Raw genomic sequence first — 19,321 nt, 5'->3', positions numbered from 1 at the left:
CTTGTATTTATGGTGTCTTATTCCAAAGCTTGTATTTAAATTCTACCTGAGTCACTGTAAGTGACTGAGGTAGAATTTTAAAAAAAGCATGAAATTCAAAGTGCGTATATTTTTACAGCCTTTTTCATCAAGAGCTTTTAATAGTCACTCATAGGTATAGGTATTCCCCTCCTGTTACTGCATACTTCCTGCACCCCTACACTAGAGCGGATTTCACACAAAAACAGACTGGCGGAAATTGCATTGCACTTAAAGCCCTGCTATTTGAAGAACGCTTTAGTATCCCTCTAGTGAAATAGCACCCATTTAAAATTCGTCAAGCGAATACAGAGCCATCCCAAATCGGGTATGTAAAAGACAAAACGGCACGGTTAGAAATCGATATTTGCCCTCACGATAAATTAACAATCTTTATCAATCAATTTAAAAATGTTTTATCGATTTGCCTTGATAATATACCATGAAAATAGAAATAATTTTCGTTGTAATACAAAAATGTTCGGATTTTCATGAGTATGTGTTCCGACATCATAATAATGTATTCGTAATTTAAAATAAGTTTAACCAATGGAGCGTTCTGAAATATATACAATTTCAACAATGAGCGCTCAGATTTTTAAGTGTTTTGTTTATAAATTTCCCGCCCTCTTTTAAAAAATGATATTTCGAAATTTTAATATGGAGACACATATAGTGTTTATAATCCTAGAAATCCATTGAATGCATCTACATTTGAGCGCTTATCTCATATTTTTAAGATTCATGAAAAAAATATTTAAAAAAAAAAAAAAATTTATAAAGCATGAATGCTGCTTACCATTTACTTTAAAATTGCCGTTTGTGATACCTACTTGGAGCAATATTAAATATTATGATGTTCGTATGTTTTCTATGGCCTGGTCAATAAGCACTGCTATAAATTTTATTAATTAACAAGCTTTTTTTAAATATAAATGATTTGCAAGAAAAATAATTTCAAAAATTTCGGTTCTTGAAATGTTAACAACAAATAAGTGGGAAGGCATGTAAGACATCTTAAGTTGGAGTGTAAAAGATAGTTTTATGATTGATCAAAAATTTCAACGTGCTAAAGCTTACGAAATAATTACAATAAATATTTTAAAATATTTCCGTCGAATTGCCCACATTTTGGACAGCGTGCGCTCGCAGGCTTTTGCAAATTGGCCGAAACGTTGCCTAAAAAGGTGCAGTCATTATCAGGAAACCTTTTAATTGATTCACTAAGCCAACAATCCGGTATATTTCATTCGTGCCTTTTAATTAATATGCAATAGTCAATTTGCTACGTGCATCATTTAAATAAAATATTATCTGTACAGATGCGTACAGAGATATTCCTTATTCCGATATATGTTAACAATTTGGTTGAAAACTGATAAGGTCAATTCGTATAAGAATACTTTCGATCTTTTTGCTTCAAACATCCAATAAGAATGAATATCTGTTCCAAAATAATTTCAACATTTGAAAGCTCTCTTTAAAATTTGATTTAGGTGACGTAATAATTCTAATCTTTCTTCGGGCACACCCACAACTTCTTCAGACTCGATTTACTCGACAGAGAAAACTCAAATCAAAAAATTAATAATATAAATTCGACTAAATATAAAGTGAGGTAGGTTCACCAGTTTTCCGCTAGTGCTACGATTTCTGGACACCGTGTATATTATGTCTTTCAAGATAGTTGAATTCGTTATGCAGAAAATTCAAAACACAACGTTTTTTAGATGTTCAATTTTTTTTAAATGAAGTCCTAACTGCGTCTGGAGGTGAGACCATTGCATCCCCAATCGGAATATGTCATGAGACTGGACGTAAGAGGGAAGGGAAGGAGATTGGGAAGAAAACGAAGGATTTTTTTTTATGTTCATTACATTTTATGCAAGGAAGCTTTTGACTGTTCAACTAGGAAAGTTTCCCGTTTTAGGACAGTCAATAATAATACCTGGTTATACAGATCTGGTCACCAAATGCGGTTAAAGCCTTTCACCGGTAAGATACTGATAGAATCTTCCACTCTGGAATGTGCCGCAAATATACTTTGTATTATTGTGTACAAAAAAAAATTATTTATAGTACTTTAAATATTCGATTGATATTGACGATTGAAAATCACGGGATATTATAATTCCATTTTTGAAAATAAATCTGTTCAAATATTATTTTATAGGTCGGTACTAGCTTCATCGCTTGTCTGTAGCATTATTCACAAAATCAGTTCCTATTTGAAAATGAAAATTAAATTCAAAGCAAACATGAGTTCATTGAAACAGACTTCATGCAGGAATAACTAACGAACCCTATAAACCACCAATATTAGTACGTTCGATTATAGTAGGTACCTACCTACTTTATTGCTTGTTTGAAATCTTCTTGATACAATTAGTTCCAATTTCGAAAATAAAATAACTAACGAACACCACAGATAACCGAAATTAGTGTGCTTTATTCTAAAAACTTGTATAATTTAAGTATGAATAAATATTATAGTTAAATTAGAAACATACTGTAACAATTTCAATGAAGACATACTGTAACAATTTCAATGAAATACTGTAACAATCTCAACACTTTCTATGAAGTTTTCAATTAAGCAAGCAAATTTTTCGCCCTACAAAAAGTTTTAAAAATCGTTATCTAAATTGTGATTTTCATACAAAAACTAATTGTATCACATTCAAAAAGTGGATCGTTTTCCGATTATTAAATAATCAAAGTGTGAACACATCTACTATAACAGTGATTCTAAAAACAAAATCTTATTTGCGTGACAAGTGACATTTAAAGCCATAGACATAAACCTAATGAAATATTGTTGGCTGTCACTGAAACCAGAGACAATATTTTGAATTTGAATTGAAGTGGGGGCATTTTTGAACCCAACTTCCTTGTAAACTGTGAACAAAATGTCTAATACCCAAACACGTAGCAATAAATCAAACCTTGATAAAGAGGACAAACAAACTATGGATAAAATTTTTGATTATATCGACAAAAAGTTTGATTCTTTAAAAAGGATATAATTCAAAAAATTGAATGTCAGAATACGGAATCTATAAAAAGTATTGAGTACATAAGTGCTCAATATGACGAAATTATTAAAAAATTGGATACAAATAATAACCAAAATAAATCAATCCAAAACGAACTTGAAAATATAAAAAAAGAGCAAGTGGGAAAAAACGCTACAATAAAAAAAATGGAACTAAGACTAGATGAAATTGAATATACATCAAATCTGCACTACCTAGAAATTGCAGGAATTCCACAAAAAAATGGTGAACAACTGGAGGAAATTATAAAAAAAGTCGCATCTGCAGCTGGAGTTCAAATCAAACACGCTGATATAAACAATGTGACCAGAACTACAGACCGAAGACTTAATGCTCCGCCAAAAATCCTAGTAAAATTTACAGAAATTAAACTAAAAGAAATCCTTCTATTTAAAAAAAGAGAAATGGACCTTAATTTACTAAAGGATTTGACAAACGAAAAAGTGTACATAGGTGAAGTAATAAGCCCCTACAAAAAAGAGTTGCTTTGGAAAGCAAAGCAACTAGCCAAAGAAAAAAATTATGAATTTGTTTGGATCAAAAATGGGAAAATAATGGTTCGTAAAGGTCATGATCAAAAAATTTTGTACGTAAATCATCTGGACGACCTCGATAAATTAATATAACAAATCACTTACTTGAACACACCAAACTGAAATACCTACTGAGAACATGGATAAGGAAACAATAACTACAAACAAACCAGATGAACTGCTAACTCTTAAAAACAATTTTAATATATTAAATAAAAATATACGAAGTATCAACAAAAACTTCGATGAACTTCAAATACTAATTAAGAATCTAAAAATTAATCTTGATATAATTATCCTCACTGAGTGCTGGATAAAGGATAAATATTCACCCTTACATATTAATAATTACACCTCATATGCAACCAATTTGAATTACACAAAAAATGATGGTGTGATAGTGTACATTAAAGATGACACTAAAACTGAAGTCAATGAAATAAAATTCCCAAATGCAAACTGTTTGAAAATCAAAGTGGGTGATGAAACCACTATATTAGCTCTGTATCGATCACCAGCTACAACTAATATTAATCAGTTTCTTGAAACGCTTTCTAATGAACTCAATCTTCTAAAAAACAAAAAAAATGTCTTCCTCATCGGAGATATAAATATTGACATACTAGAAAACGGTCATCCAAATAGAACTGATTATCTGCAAACACTGGCCGCCCACGGACTTGAAAGTTTGATAAATAAACCTACGCGTGTTACAAATGACAGCAAATCTTGCATCGACCACATATTCAGTAAGACTGTTAAACCAACCAACTCTATCATATTCACCTCTACTATAACCGACCACTATACAACAATTTTATCTATTACAAAAAAGAAAATACAAAGATCGCAGCCCTACCCAATTATCGTGCAGAAGACAGAAACCATATGGAATGAAGTAAAACAACAATTACTTAATACAAACTGGATAAACCTACTGGAGAACCTTGATACAAATAGTGCCTGGAGTAAATTCATTGAATATATAACTCATACCATCATTTCAAATACCAAATCAATAGAAAAAAAGATTTCACATAAAAATCACATCTTAAACCATGGATAACCCAAAGCGTTATAAATTGCATTAGAAAAAGAGATGAACTACACAGGAAAGTTAGTTTAAATCCTTGTGATATTTTTATACAACGATATTATAAAAGATACAGAAATATTTGCAAAAATGTTGTACGCAATGTCAAAGAAAATTATTATAAGAAAAAAATAGACGAATGTAACAATGACCCACGCAAATTATGGAAGATCATAAATGAAATTACAAGTGCAAAATCATCCCATAACAAAAGCATAGATGAACTAACAATTGAAAATACCCAAATCTCTTTTGAAAAGCATCCGGACAAAATTCTCGAATACGTAAACGAATTTTTTACAAATATAGGGTCAAAATTGGCAAAGAAAATCAGACATCCAAAAACTAGCATTTTACCAGAAGAAAAGGAAAGTTTGAACCAGATAGATAAATTAAAGTTAACTAATGTAACCAATACTGAAATCAGAAACGCAATTGTATCCCTCAATGTTAATAAATCATCGGGAAATGATATAATCTCAAATAAAACAATAAAACAACTCCAAAATGAACTGACCTTCCCTTTGACATACTTGGTCAATCTGTCTATATCTACAAATGTATTCCCCTCATGCCTTAAAAAAGCAACAGTTATACCTATACATAAAAGTGGTAACAAAAAGGATATATATAACTACCGACCCATAAGTCTCTTAAGCTCCTTTTCAAAAATCTTGGAAACTGTAATGAAGAAGCAAATTGTTCTTTTTCTTGAACAAAACAAATTATTATCACCATCCCAATATGGCTTTAGGGAAAATCTAAGCACCAATGATGCCATAGAAAATCTAACAAGCATAGCCATAAAAAACATAGAGATGAAGGGAAAAAGTGTTTGGCTTTATTCATAGATCTTCAAAAAGCTTTTGACACAATAGACCATAAAATATTACTAACTAAGCTAAAAAAAATAGGAATGGCCGAAACAACAATGAACTTATTAGAGTCATATATAACAGGGCGAGAACAACAAGTACAAATTGGCAAACAAAAGAGCAAACTACTATCTTTAAACTATGGCGTCCCTCAGGGAAGTGTACTGGGACCGATCCTATTCATTATCTATATCAACGATTTAACTAACCTTACCATTAAAGGAAACATAATCAGTTTTGCTGATGATACTGTTTTATTATTTCAAGAAAAAAATTGGACGGATACATTTAATGAGGCTGAAAAGGGGCTTAGTGCACTTCAAAATTGGCTTAAAATCAACTCGCTTACCCTTAATATAAGCAAAACAAAATATATAACATTTTCAATAAACGCAAGGAGCCAACCAATAAAATCACTAGAACTAAAACTACACGAATGCCATGGAAATAATATACAATTTTACTGCCCCGTCATCGAAAAAACACAAAACATAAAATATCTCGGAGTAATAATCGACGAAAATCTTAGATGGGACCTACACATCAAAGGTATTACGGAAAAACTCACAAGCCTTATATATTTCTTTAAAAATCTAAGAAACGTATTAAATAAAAAGGATATGAAAAAGGTCTACTACGCATTATGTCATTCTCGAATTGAATATGGAATCATAGGATGGGGATCTGCTACACATACGTACCTACACAACCTGAATACGATTCAAAAAGGAATCATAAAGACCATATTGAAAGTACCAATTAGAACGCCTTCAATTGAAATATTCAATTCCTTTGACGTACCAAATGTACAGCAAATATATGCCGAAAATATATTATTGAAGCTCTTCAAAAATAACAAATCCTCTACTAGACTGTGTATGCATAACACTAGATCGAACAAAAATGATATAAAAAATATTCCAAGTTATAAAACCACATTCGGACAAAGAAACTATACATACTTTGCAACAAAACTCCATAACATCCTTCCCCAAGACATAAAACTAATAAAAAATCCTAATGAATACAAATCATTAATAAAAACATGGCTGAAAGAGGTCAATGAAAAAACCCTAATGAAAACACTAAAAACGATATAGAAGACACTAAAAACGACATAGAAGACACTAAAAACGACATAGAAGACAAATAAACCATATTTAAATAACTTTAGTCCGCCTCGGCACAGGACCCCCTAGTGAGGAGGACTAAGAAATACAATATTTTATACTTAATTTCACCATTATATTTTGTATGTAACAATTATTTTATATAGTCGCTAAAATTAAAAAAAAAAATTAAAAAAAAAAATTGATATCTTTTTAGGAGAGAGAAAAAAGAGAAGAAAATAACTATTTATTGATGATTTAATCACAAATTATTGACCAAACTAGCAGCTCCGTATGTCTTTTATAATCTTCTACATCGCTCGATCGAGAGAAGTGGTGTTGCCCTTGCAACTGGAAACCCTTCCTCGTCTTATATTTTTGTTAGGCTTCTAATTGCACCCCATAGCTGACCACGTATAAGTAAATGGGCTTCACACTACGTTACATTATTTTGGTACAGACATTATTGCTTATCTGATATGATAGAAGGTTCCTGTAAGTAGTTACTTCAGTTAACATATTAAAAGAGAGTATCCAAATTTCAATTTGAATTCATTGAACTTAAACAACTTAAACATTACGTATACCAATTACACATGCACTAATAAATTAGTATTTTTGATAATAGCGACTGTGAAAAAGAGCTTTTGAACAGATAATTAATTATTTTCAAATATAGGGTTTTCCAATAAGAGGTGTTATTTTGAATAGCCCGCTATTTAGATGTTACTTTTGAAGCTGTCATTTTTTGACATTTGACAACTAGAAATTATGCCATTTATAAAATGGAACGATGCACGCTTCAACAACGCATTGGAATTATTAAAATTTACTTGAGTGAATTAAATGCAAATCATCTTGAGTGATGAGGCCCATTTCCACCTCGGTGGCTTCTTCAACAAGCAAAATTGTCGCATCTGGAGCTCGGAAAACCCAAGAGTTTTGTTAAAAAGCCTCTCTATTTTCAACGTGTGACTGTTTGGTGCGGTTAATGGTCCGGCGGAGTCATCGGACCTTACTTTTTGAAAATGAGGCTGGAGCAACGGTTACGGTGAATGGATTGCGCTATTGAGAGATGATTAATGATTTTTTATGTCCGGAATTGGATGGTATTGATCTGGACAACGTTTACTTTCAACAAGACGGCGCTCCGTGCCACACAAGCAACAAAACCATTGATCTTTTACGATTGAATATCAAAATAACACCTCTTATTGGAAAACCCTGTAGATTCCACCCCTATTGAATAAAACCCAGAAATTTGCTGAAATTTCATTTTACGAATAACAATTAAGTTTTGCGCAAAGTGAATCGATCAACCATGAGTTTATTTTTAACAAAGCCTTGACCAATGTTATATGCAGATCAAATAAATATTTACAGCTTTAAATCTGCTTGCGGAATTATGATATTGATTTTTTATGGAACATAATCAGTTTTTCCCCTCTCCGTGAAAAATAAACTGTATTTGCGTGCTTTGTTTAGTCATGTTTATACATTTAACAAACATAAATATCCATTTGATTTTTTAACAGTGTTTATAGATTTCGTATTAAAAATTTTTCATTCAAACAATTTGCAAGATTTAGTAACTTTCGGCTCAACTGAATTGTTTAAACTGTTTCAGAAAATTGTAACGATTCATCAGATTTCAACGTTCATTTTCGAGTTTCGTCAATGTCTTATTCAAGTACTGTTATTATATCATTATAGGCCAGTTACATGATAAAACTGAAATAATAACAGAACATGAAAAGAACTTTCACAGAACTTGAAACCAACTTTGAAATTTGAACAATATATCGAATTTCAACGTTCATTTGCGAATTCTGTGAATATCAAGTTCTGTTATCACTATAGGCTGGTTACATGACATAACTGAAATAATAACAGAACTTTAAAATTAACTTTGAATTTTGAACAATTCCTCAAATTTCAATCTTTCATTTTCGGGTTCTGTGAAAGTTCTATTCAAATTTCTTTATTATATCATTATAGGCTAGTTGCTTGATAGAACTGAAATAATAACAGAACTTGAAAAAATCTTTGAAATTTGAAGATTTGTTCAAATTCTCCGTAACAACCCTTCCTTACAGTCACGATAAATTATAACACGCATAACATACATACTCTCAGTGAACACCTTGTAAAAGATCATCATTCAGAAAATAAAAATTGCATGAAATGGCTTTATCCTTGTTTGGTGACAAGATCTGAATCAGACACTTCCCAATCTTGACCGATCTCCCACTGAAAAGTCCCACTAGCTGCGGACATTTGGGAACAGTTGGAAGACAGTTTTTACATTATCTCCATACAAGAGGTTCCGACGGATGATCTGTTTAAGGAAAGGTATGAGAGGAAATCAAAGGAATGAATATGTTGTGAGGGGTGGGTGGGAATCAGGGGGCCATTGTGTTCAAGAGTGACGGACGTGTGAATCCATCCCTCTAACTGTGGTACAAGGCGATGGTTGGAGAGAGTCCTGCTGGGGGAAGGAATCAAAAGGCCTTCCTCAACCAGTCTCTCTCGATCCAGCCCGCCACGCAGTAGGTTGGCAGACCTAGACACACCTCACCCCATGAACCCGGGCTCCTTTGCTAAGTAACCAAACGTAGCGAACCACGTTAGGTGACCTACGGCAGAGGTTTTGGCTATCCAATAAATGGTTTTGGGGCGGCGGTACCAATACCCGCCTTGGAAATTGAGATCACAATATATTTGTCACTGTTAATGTTAGCACGATTACCAAAATATGTAATTAAAACATTATTTTTAACATGTAATTTTATTTGTTTCACAGGTGCGGCAGGCAGGAAACTTTCTTCAATCTACCTAATTATCATCAATTTCGTCACAATCCTTGCACTTAGAAGATTTTGTACATGTTAATTCTTGTATAATATATTAAATAATTTACTAATTATTAACTATAGTAAAAACTCAATTATTTTTAAAATCGATGTGATCATTTTAAAAACACTTTTAATTTAATTAGAGAGCACCAACATATTTGTAAATAATCCTTTCTTATCCGTATTAAAAAATGTTTAAAATTGCAAATAAAGTTTATATTGCATGCCGTTACATTTTAAAATATTTAAACATGTTTTTATTACAGACTCAGTTAAATAATAACCTAGAAGATTTATATTTTCATTTGTACAGCGCTTCAAAATTATCAATTTTTTCGTCATTCGACAGACAAAACTCTGTAAAAGCGATGTTCCAACAGCTCATAAAATTACGGTGTTAAAGCAATATTAATAATTTTTGAGATAAATAGTTTGATTAAAATCTATCAAACATTTCGCTTGTTTGCTGTAATAATGACATAAATCAAACATAAAAATATCCACATCTAGTTCGGTCAAAACCAACCATTTCCACTTTACCTTACCTGGGGTCTATCACAGTGAAATCGGTTACATTACAATATCGGATCGATAGGCGTAACTACCTACGATTTTATACTGATTTTCGACCATGGTCGCTATAATTGATTTTCAGACCGATGTTGGTAACGCAATAAATCAGAACTTATATACACTGGCAACACTGACGCGTCTTCTTTGAATTATTTTTTCGAAACGTCATACGGCTACAAAAAAATTTACAATACCAATAAATTTACTATCTGAAACTGATTACGTTAATATATACTGGCAGGCTGCATGTATTTTTTGACACTAAAAATGAGTTAATTAGTTTTTGAAGTCATTAGCCATAACTAAACACATTTGTTTCGGAATCAATTGATTGCGTCTTTGATTAATTAATTAAGTCTAAGGATTACGACATTATCGAAAATGTTGTGCATATTTTTGTTATTTGTTTTTGGGGTGTTATGCCGTGTTGCGCTAACTCCTTCTTTAGCCAACGTTTCGGACAGCATTGCAGTGTCCATCATCAGGGCAGATGTGTTATTTGAGGTTGTGGTGAAATGTGAGCTTATGTATGAGGATGTGATACCGTGTTGCCAGCTCCAACCCTCTGAGCTAACATTAACGTATCATTTTTTATTTAAAGTGGTTTTCTTCCACTGAAGAACACGGCATAACACCCCAAAAACAAATAACAAAAATACTTTTGGCCGTGAAAATCTTAAATCATAGTTGTGCATATCGACTGCTTATCCGACACAGCGACGAAGTAGCAGATTTTGTCAACCGACTGTCGGAATCATATTCTGATCGTGCTCGCAAAGATCGCTAACTGACCATAGATGACATATTTATTCAATATCGTATTGACATGGGGCTTTATCGATCGTTCATGCTAGACCTCTTGAACTACCAAAAGTTTATGTAAGAAAGCAGTAAATGATTACTTCACGATATTTTTAGAGTTATTACAGATGTTCAAACTCGATTCCTATTAAAAATGGCTAATTTTGAATTGTGTCATTATTGCAGCAATTAATCAATTTCTAAATAAATATGTAATTATCTTTGTACTAACATGATATTATAAATGTGTAATGTGGCTCACGTTCTTACATATTTATAGGTTAAATATATCGTTTTAATCTGAAGGTGTTAAAATTTTTTTATTGTAATTTAAAATTGTGTTTAAATTCAAAATATTCTATATTTTTTATTACTTTAACTTAAATAAATATGAAAAAATGTTTTTTATGTACTTTGATAAGTTTATCTTGATTTAAACTTATAATTAGTGTGTGTTATCGAATATCACAAAGAAAAAAATGTAATATCCAATTTGTGAAGCATAAAAAACGACGGATTTGTCGGAATACAAAAAGGAACCTAAAAATATATTTTAATATTAAAAGTTGTTTCTTCTGTCCCGTATTATCATGAATATTTTGTATTATTATCTACCTATGATAAAGTGTTAACATTTTGTATAGAAAATAAACCGGGTTGAAGTTTGCAAACAATGTAGAATAATCCTATTCAGGTCATTATAAAAAAATATTTTGCAAAAAATACCTTTTGAAAGTGGACGAAAATAATATTAATAATATAATTATTCCTCTCAAATTAATGTAAAACTAATATTTCAACAATAATGCTGTATTGATTGCAAAATGATTTTTATCGTGATAGAATGTATGACAGTGGAGAGATTATCAATGTATCTGTCAAAACGAAACAAGACGCCATTACATGTATTTGCATGTTTTTCAATAAAGAACAGTTAAAATTAGTTTGTGATACATATTTAAATATATTTGACCGGTCAGTGGCTGAGTTAGCATCGCTTCTGGGCCCTACCCAGTCGTCGTGAGTTCAATTCCTCGTCTGGCTAAGTCCTCCATAACGATAAAAGCAACATTTTCCGCTTGCTGTGGTGGTAGTAGGAGATTTTAAACTGTTTTTAGGTTATTCGTAACCCGGAGATGTTTGTCTTTCTTGAAAAAAATGGTTATGACAAAAATTACTGGACAATTTTCAAACAGTGATTTACGGGTTTATTTTAAGTAAAATTTGTAAGTAAATGGCATTTTAACCTCTGGTGACATTTTTGGGAGGTTAGACGGTTACTCAGCTGAGCGGCCAGTGACAAAAATGTCACCAAAGACAAATAAGTCTTATTTTAATTGATCATCAAAAAACTTAACTCTTTAATTTATTTTCAAAAAACTCTTGACGAATATAACATAGGTATTGTGTTGCGACGAAAATAACTTTGCCGAAAATTTTGCGACGAAATTTCGTTATCGATTTTGATCGGTAAAATATGAGGGAATGTGTGGGTGGTTCACCAATTCTCAGTTGATTAGTTCAACCATAGATGGAAGTGATTGAGTGGAGGGGCCACAACGATTGAATATTCTTCTTTGCGACAACAGGAAGGAAATCAAGAACCAAGTCCATAAACAAAATGTTTATATTTATGTTGAAAAAGAAGATTTAATTTAAAGAAAAAAGTAATAGTAATAAATGTACTAAATATATCACAGAATTACATAAGTCGAAACAATCAAATAAGTTCGAACCTAGTTTAATCAAAGGTAACCAAATTGGACTTGGTTCATTTTGCATGTATGCCGGGTAGTTAGTAAAAGCAATTAAATTATTAAAATGCGTTTGAATATAATGTGATTAATAGTATTAAATGCAAAAACCTTTTTTAATGCTAGAGTAATAGGAGCCGGTGGAACTATGGCATTCCCAAAATAGGTATTTCGTGGGGCTAAAGGGAATTGGAAGGAGACACAGATGAGAAAGAGAAAGGTTGGGATGTACGAATGATACGAAAGCTTGTGTATCAAGATCAAGTTTCAAACCAATATGTCAAAGTTGATAATATTTGCATGTTGTCAGGTTCTTTTTTAATGAAATTATTACCTGCTCCCTTCAAAAGAAGGCATTATTTGTATCATTTGGATGCAAACGATACCAGCATTCACAAAAAATACAGCAATTCCATGTACAAAAAAAACTATCCGAAATCATTAAAAAGAACATAAGATTTTTCTCACAACTCTAATCACGTGGATTCCAACTTTTATCCAACATGATAATATCATGACGGGAAGATAATATTTTGGTTGCGTCACGCTATAAAGTACATTATTGAAGGAAACATACAGAGTATTCCTCCAAGGGTAAATTCGTAAGAGTTGGAAATAAGATTCCAAAACTTAATCCTGATGTCCTTACATTTTGATATATTTTTACATAGCACGCGGTTAAAAGATGGACTAATACACCATATATTTTTGATTTAGCTGTCGAAACATTTTTAAATTTAGTTTCTTCGAAGCTTTTTTTTAAATGTAAATCTATGAATATTGCAATACCTTTGAAAAGTGATGCACGAAATTCAATCCTCAAGGCTTTAGCATTTAGTAGTAATACTATCAGTATCGTTCTAGTGAAAGACCACCATTCAGGATAAACAAGCCACTTGAAATGGCTTTAGCCATGTTTAGTGACTTTTTAAAATATTTTTTATATATTTTGTTCAATTAGCTCCACATAGGAGGCCCTGAGCAAAATAATTTTCCCTCAGGGCCTATATCATCTTTGGAGATGCTGTGTGGAGGATTCTTTTAAAGCAAGGAAGGAGAGGAAGATGTGGGAAGGAAAAAGGTATAAGAGGTGGTTCAGTGTGTCCAGGAGGGACGGAGATGAACTGTGATGCTATGTCGAGAAAGTTCTGCTGAAGAGGTAAAAAGATAACCCTCAACCAGTCTGGTAGGTGATCAGATACATCCGCCACCTAGATAAAACTCACCAGATGAACTCAGCCACCTCTTCTAAGTCTCCCGACATAGCGAACCACTGAGGTTACATATGGCAGATGTATTAGTTATCCAATGAATTCCAGGGCGTCGGTACCCATACCAGCCTCCCAAATTGGGACTCTTCTGTTGCAGAGGAAAACGTGCATCTGTAACTATTTCACATTTAACTTAAGAATGTTTGTCACGGCAACAACAGTTGCGTCGCTGCATCAAAATCCATTGCAGCATATTATACGGAGGATATAGGACGTGGCATTGGGGCGACTTTTCTTGGATTTGTATGAATTGTATGAATAAATAGGCACTCAACTGTTCTCCTGTGTACTCCTAGCTTAATACTTCGTGCATCATAATTTAAACATATATAATCTTACCTTGAAATAAATTTCAATGCTAAATTCTGACGGTTTTTCTTGATTATTCTGTGTCACTCCAATTGACACAATAACAATTCTGACGGTTTTTCTTGATTATTCTGTGTCACTCCAATTGACACAATAACAATTCTGACGGTTTTTCTTGATTATTCTGTGTCACTCCAATTGACACAATAACAATTCTGACGGTTTTACTTAATTATGCTGTGACATTCTACTTGACACCATAATAAGCATGATGTTTGGTTCATCGTACCATCCGTTTCTGTACAGCATTAGCCACGGTACACACGTAACAAAGCCCGTCTTACATGGTTTATCGCTCATATTTCACCAATATTCTAGACTTCATCCCTTACATTAGGGGTAGACTCTGGTATTGGAAATTATTGATAGTACATAATCCTATATATCTAGTTAACATCAATCTGCCAAGGAAATTTCCTTAATTAATTTAGGTAATTACTCAAATGTCTTATGCAATACAAGAGATTAAATTATGTTGGCATGCTTACTACACAACTACCCGGCTATGCTCGATTTTCAGATAAGTTTTTTGTGATTAAATTTGCTTATGATTTTTTTTAACACGGAACCAAATGTGTGTTCAATATGTTTTATTTGTGTGATCATTTTACAGTTCCGTATTTCTGGAAAACATGTTGCGTTGATCTAAAAATTGTTGACATTAGTTTCTAGATAAAAAAAAACCTAAGCTATTTTGACCACCGTTCGCGAATTTTCTCAACATCGAATTTATGTTTTGTAATAAAGTTTTTGTTCAAAACTGTCAGTAATGTCATATTAGCATTTTTAAGTTATGTCGATCATGAAATTGGGATTTTTTGAGAATATTTTGTTGGTTCTGAAAATTTTTGTGTTTTTTTTTTATATTAGCTCCACACAGGAGGCCCTGAGTAAAATGGTTCCCTTAGGGCCTATGTCTTCTCTGGGGATGTTGTGTGGAATTTCTTTTCGAGAGGAAGGAGAGTAGGAATGAGGAAACACAAATCAAATCAGGCAAACCGTTCCACAGCAGAGTTGTTGAACTCCAGAACGAGTCGAAGAAACAACCCGTTCTCATGTGTCAAATGTCAACAGTTAACAAGTGTTGGGCGCGCGTTTGTCGTGTTTCCCGATGCAGCATTTATTTTCAGAATGGTTGTATTTTATTATTATACCCGAGCTGCCTAATATTGTTTTAGTAACACTTTCCAGAACTTCAGAAGTTCCAGAAATGAGTAGTTTGCATGCTGTTCATTTAAATATAACAATATCAACAGTTAACTCTGATTTTAATGTTACAATTGATTTATTACAATCTGTTCCTCTAAAAGAAACATTTATCAAAAACAATGGCATTAATTAGACATAAAGTGCTTGGCAACGAAAGTAGAAATTGTTATTTGCATTCTAGAAGAAATAAAACACTTTGATGACTTCCGCAGTCGAGGGGTAGGAATCTTGACTAGCAAGCCAGAGGTCGCGGTTTCATATCCCTGCGTGAGCAAATTAATTTTATTAGATTTTTGTGTTATTTCATAAATTACTCATTTAAAATAATATATAATGTATTTGCGGCACGTTCCAAGAGTGAAAGATACTCTCTGCATTGAGAATGAAGATTCAAAGAAGACATAAGGCATCAATTACCTACTGTATTGCATAAATGCTAAATTGTGTATGCCCATTTATCTGATTTATTACGGTTTATAAAAACTGTTAGCCGATTACCAGCTGATGAGAATTCAGAGTGTTTAATGTAATGTATCATTAGTGCAATCATTTCCAACATGTGTTGACACAGAATTGCTAATTAAACAAGAATCAACATATTATAATTGAACATTAATTGATGTTTAGTTCCTAACATAGCTTGACGAGCGTCACACTACTTCTCAATGAGTATTAAGTAATCAAAAAGGATTCCAGGAAATATGATACAAAATTTATCTCTCTTAGACCAGAAATGTTTCTTGTAAAATCCACTGTAATATTGAACGAAATATCTTATTTTATTAACCTGCAACCAATATAGCTAGCTTTTTAAAAAAATCAAAGTTTATTTTGTAACCGAATATCTCTCCAAGTAGGAAAATTTATTTAACAATACAAAAATGTTTACAATTATGTACCTCGATATTATAGCAATCTTGCGATAAACAAATAGTATACAATGATTATATTACACTAGACCGCCCTTGTGGTAGGTTTTCTCTAAAAACAGCGCTATTCAAAGTATCCGAATTATTATTATGTTAAATATTAATAATTGGATAATTTGTACAGATTAAAGATAAAGAAAAATGTATTTTTGTGATCGTACGGAATTTCAAATAATGTTTTTTTGTCTCGATAACGGTAAATTATTAATGCAATAAAGAAAGATTTAATTAATGAAAACAGACAATGCAGTTTTAACGGGCCGACACATCCCGTGTGGTGGGGATAAGAACCTGGTCTCATTGTGTCGGAGGGTCGTGCCATTTTCAGTCGTTACCATGGAATTTTTCGGACAACAGCGATGGCTTCGCCTTTCGCACGGCTCTTGAAAATAGCCGTTCTTTCATCGCCAAACTACCAAGGAAACTTTTTTTAAACTTCGCCCACATACCTTGGAAGAACTCAAAGATCGAATTTCATGATGTACCAAATGAAATAAGTATCCCTTTAAAACTTCACGCACTCTACATATAAAAATCTTTATATATAATATATACTACAAACTATATTAATATGTCGACTGTTTACCCTATCGTTGTACCTTCCTTGGGACAGTTTCAAATAAACAACTGATATAACTGGAAATACTCTCCTGACGTAGGTAGTAGAAACTACCTAACCTAGTTGACAGAAGTTTTTATAACTTTAAGGTGATTTAAAACTAAGTGATAATTTATTTAATTATTATGTCAAGCCACAAATGGATTGCTCCCTCTGTGAAACATTATTCACGTACTTTGGAATGTTCGATAAACACACTAAATTATAATGTATTGTTTTCAGTGAAACAAAATTATTTAAAAATGTGATGTTTATTTTAAAAGGTAAATTGCCTAATCATATCGTATTTGCCCTTAAAACTATGGAATAATATTTAGTTTAATGTTATTATACCATAATTTTTTTTTTGAATTTGGTTAGATTTCATTATATGTTATACTTTATTTTTTTTATTATCTGAACACATATTTAAGACATTTATGTAAAATACGATATTGAGCACATTGGTGTCAAATGTAAATATAATAAGAAGCACATTGTGAAAATCTTTATAAGTATTTTAAATAAAATATTTGTTGTTATAAAAATTATTTCTTTCTCCTTTCATGACGCAATTTTATTTTATTATTATTGTAACCACATTTTACCTTTGACATATTCGTACATAGAAGAATGTACCATTCATCAGTTCCCCTATGGCACGTCAGTTGCGAACCAAGTGACCCCCCGATGCCGTTAACTGGATGATAATTCTCAGCATCCCAATTGAAACTACATACAAAAAAGATGAAGTATTACAATTATGTATTGTCTGGAAAGAATAGATCAGGCCATCATCAACATCATCATGGTCAACCACTTTGGGTAGGTCAAACCTCTACCTGAATTCACAGTGGCTTCTTCAACCATTCGCTTCCAAGTGACACATTGTCCTCACACCTCTTTCTTCATTCATCACGTACGCCTCGTTTTTTTTTTTTTTTTTTTTTTTTTTTTTTTTTTTTTTTTTTTTTTTTTTTTTATTATTGTACGACAGACAGGTAAGTCCAATTAAGGTACAATTTTATTAAAACTAACAATACATGTACATATATTTTTTAAAACATGGTATAGTGATATTAAACACATCTATATCACCTCTTCTAAGAGTTGAGAGGAAGCTACAAGCCAAAAAATACAGTATGTGGCAAGCCTACGCACGACGGAAGTGAAACTTTAAGTATTATTCTCTCTCTCTTTTCATTTCATATTATTATTATTCAGTATGTACATATTTATAAGTAGCATGTGATAAAAAAAAATAAAAGTTATAAAAATATGGGATTCGAAGCCGGGTCCTGCATAACGAGTAACGAACGCTCTGCCTCTAGACCGCGAGGAGAGGTATCTCGCGCGACGAGAACCGCGTATTCAACGTGTACTCCTCAATTGACTAGTCCCCCGCAAAATTTTCGTTTTCAAACACGACAAATGAATAATATCACATAACGTCTCGCTAACGCTTTATATAGGGTCGAATCGAAGATATATCGGCAGTGTGAAGTCATATCTCTCGTTTTTAAAAATATTTCCGTATATTTGTCCGTTTTGGAAAAGATCTATCGTGTTTTAACAGTCTCATACCCGTATGGAATCTGAATTTGAAAAACATTTCTAAATTTTGAAAAACTCACTTACGGCTGTGTTTTTTACTAAAAAAACTTGTCACGCACGTCTGCGAGGGTAATTAGTCGCGTTATCGGCCTTGATTAGTAATTTTAATGATTCAAAATAAAAATAATTAATCAAAATACCGAGCGACTCTACCGGCTCGATTTGTAAGCTATATTTCGACCAAAATATCATGGTACCGACCGTTACTTTTACCCAATTACTCGAGTGAACACCTGCCGGTCTAGAGTCTCACTAAATGGATTTAGACATTTCGGGATACTCTCGGTTGAAATTAACAAATTTATGTAATTTTTTACAACATTTTTACAAATCATGTAGATATCTTCTTATATGTATGCCTGACAAAGTCGCAGCACGAGAGCATTTTATCACTTTTCCTTGTATTAAAAAAATCACAAAAAGAAAAAAAAAAATTGTTAAAGCGGGGATCGAACCTCGGTTCTTCACGACGACCGTCGGGCGCTCTGCCTCTACACCGCAAAGCTGAGTTTGGAGAGTGACCTAAACTAGGTATATAATATTAGCTAGGCTCCTATAGCGAAATGATCACGGTTTTTCGTGACGGTCATGAGTCGGTTTTACTCCGGTCCTCGAAAATGTATAACGCACGTAAAGAAGTTTCACTTCAAAATGTGTATATTCT

At 32.5% G+C, this 19,321-nt stretch overlaps 1 protein-coding gene across 1 annotated transcript in view; it reads left to right on the top strand.

The window, feature by feature from the left end:
- The window catches only part of LOC149417200 (uncharacterized), a 204,405-nt gene extending 186,861 nt beyond the window's left edge, over positions 1 to 17,544 (top strand). The window contains exon 6 of the mRNA XM_089640166.1: positions 9,488 to 17,544. Coding sequence (XP_089496292.1) covers positions 9,488 to 9,576 — 89 coding nt within the window. The 3' untranslated portion in view covers positions 9,577 to 17,544. The remainder of the gene's footprint in view (positions 1 to 9,487) is intronic.
- Positions 17,545 to 19,321: the final 1,777 nt, after the last annotated feature.

Source organism: Hesperophylax consimilis, chromosome 15 (assembly GCF_061612785.1).
Source record: "Hesperophylax consimilis isolate HC1 chromosome 15, BYU_Hcon_1.0, whole genome shotgun sequence".
Classification (NCBI taxonomy): Eukaryota; Metazoa; Arthropoda; class Insecta; order Trichoptera; family Limnephilidae; genus Hesperophylax; species Hesperophylax consimilis.
This window is presented reverse-complemented; position numbering and strand designations above follow the sequence as displayed.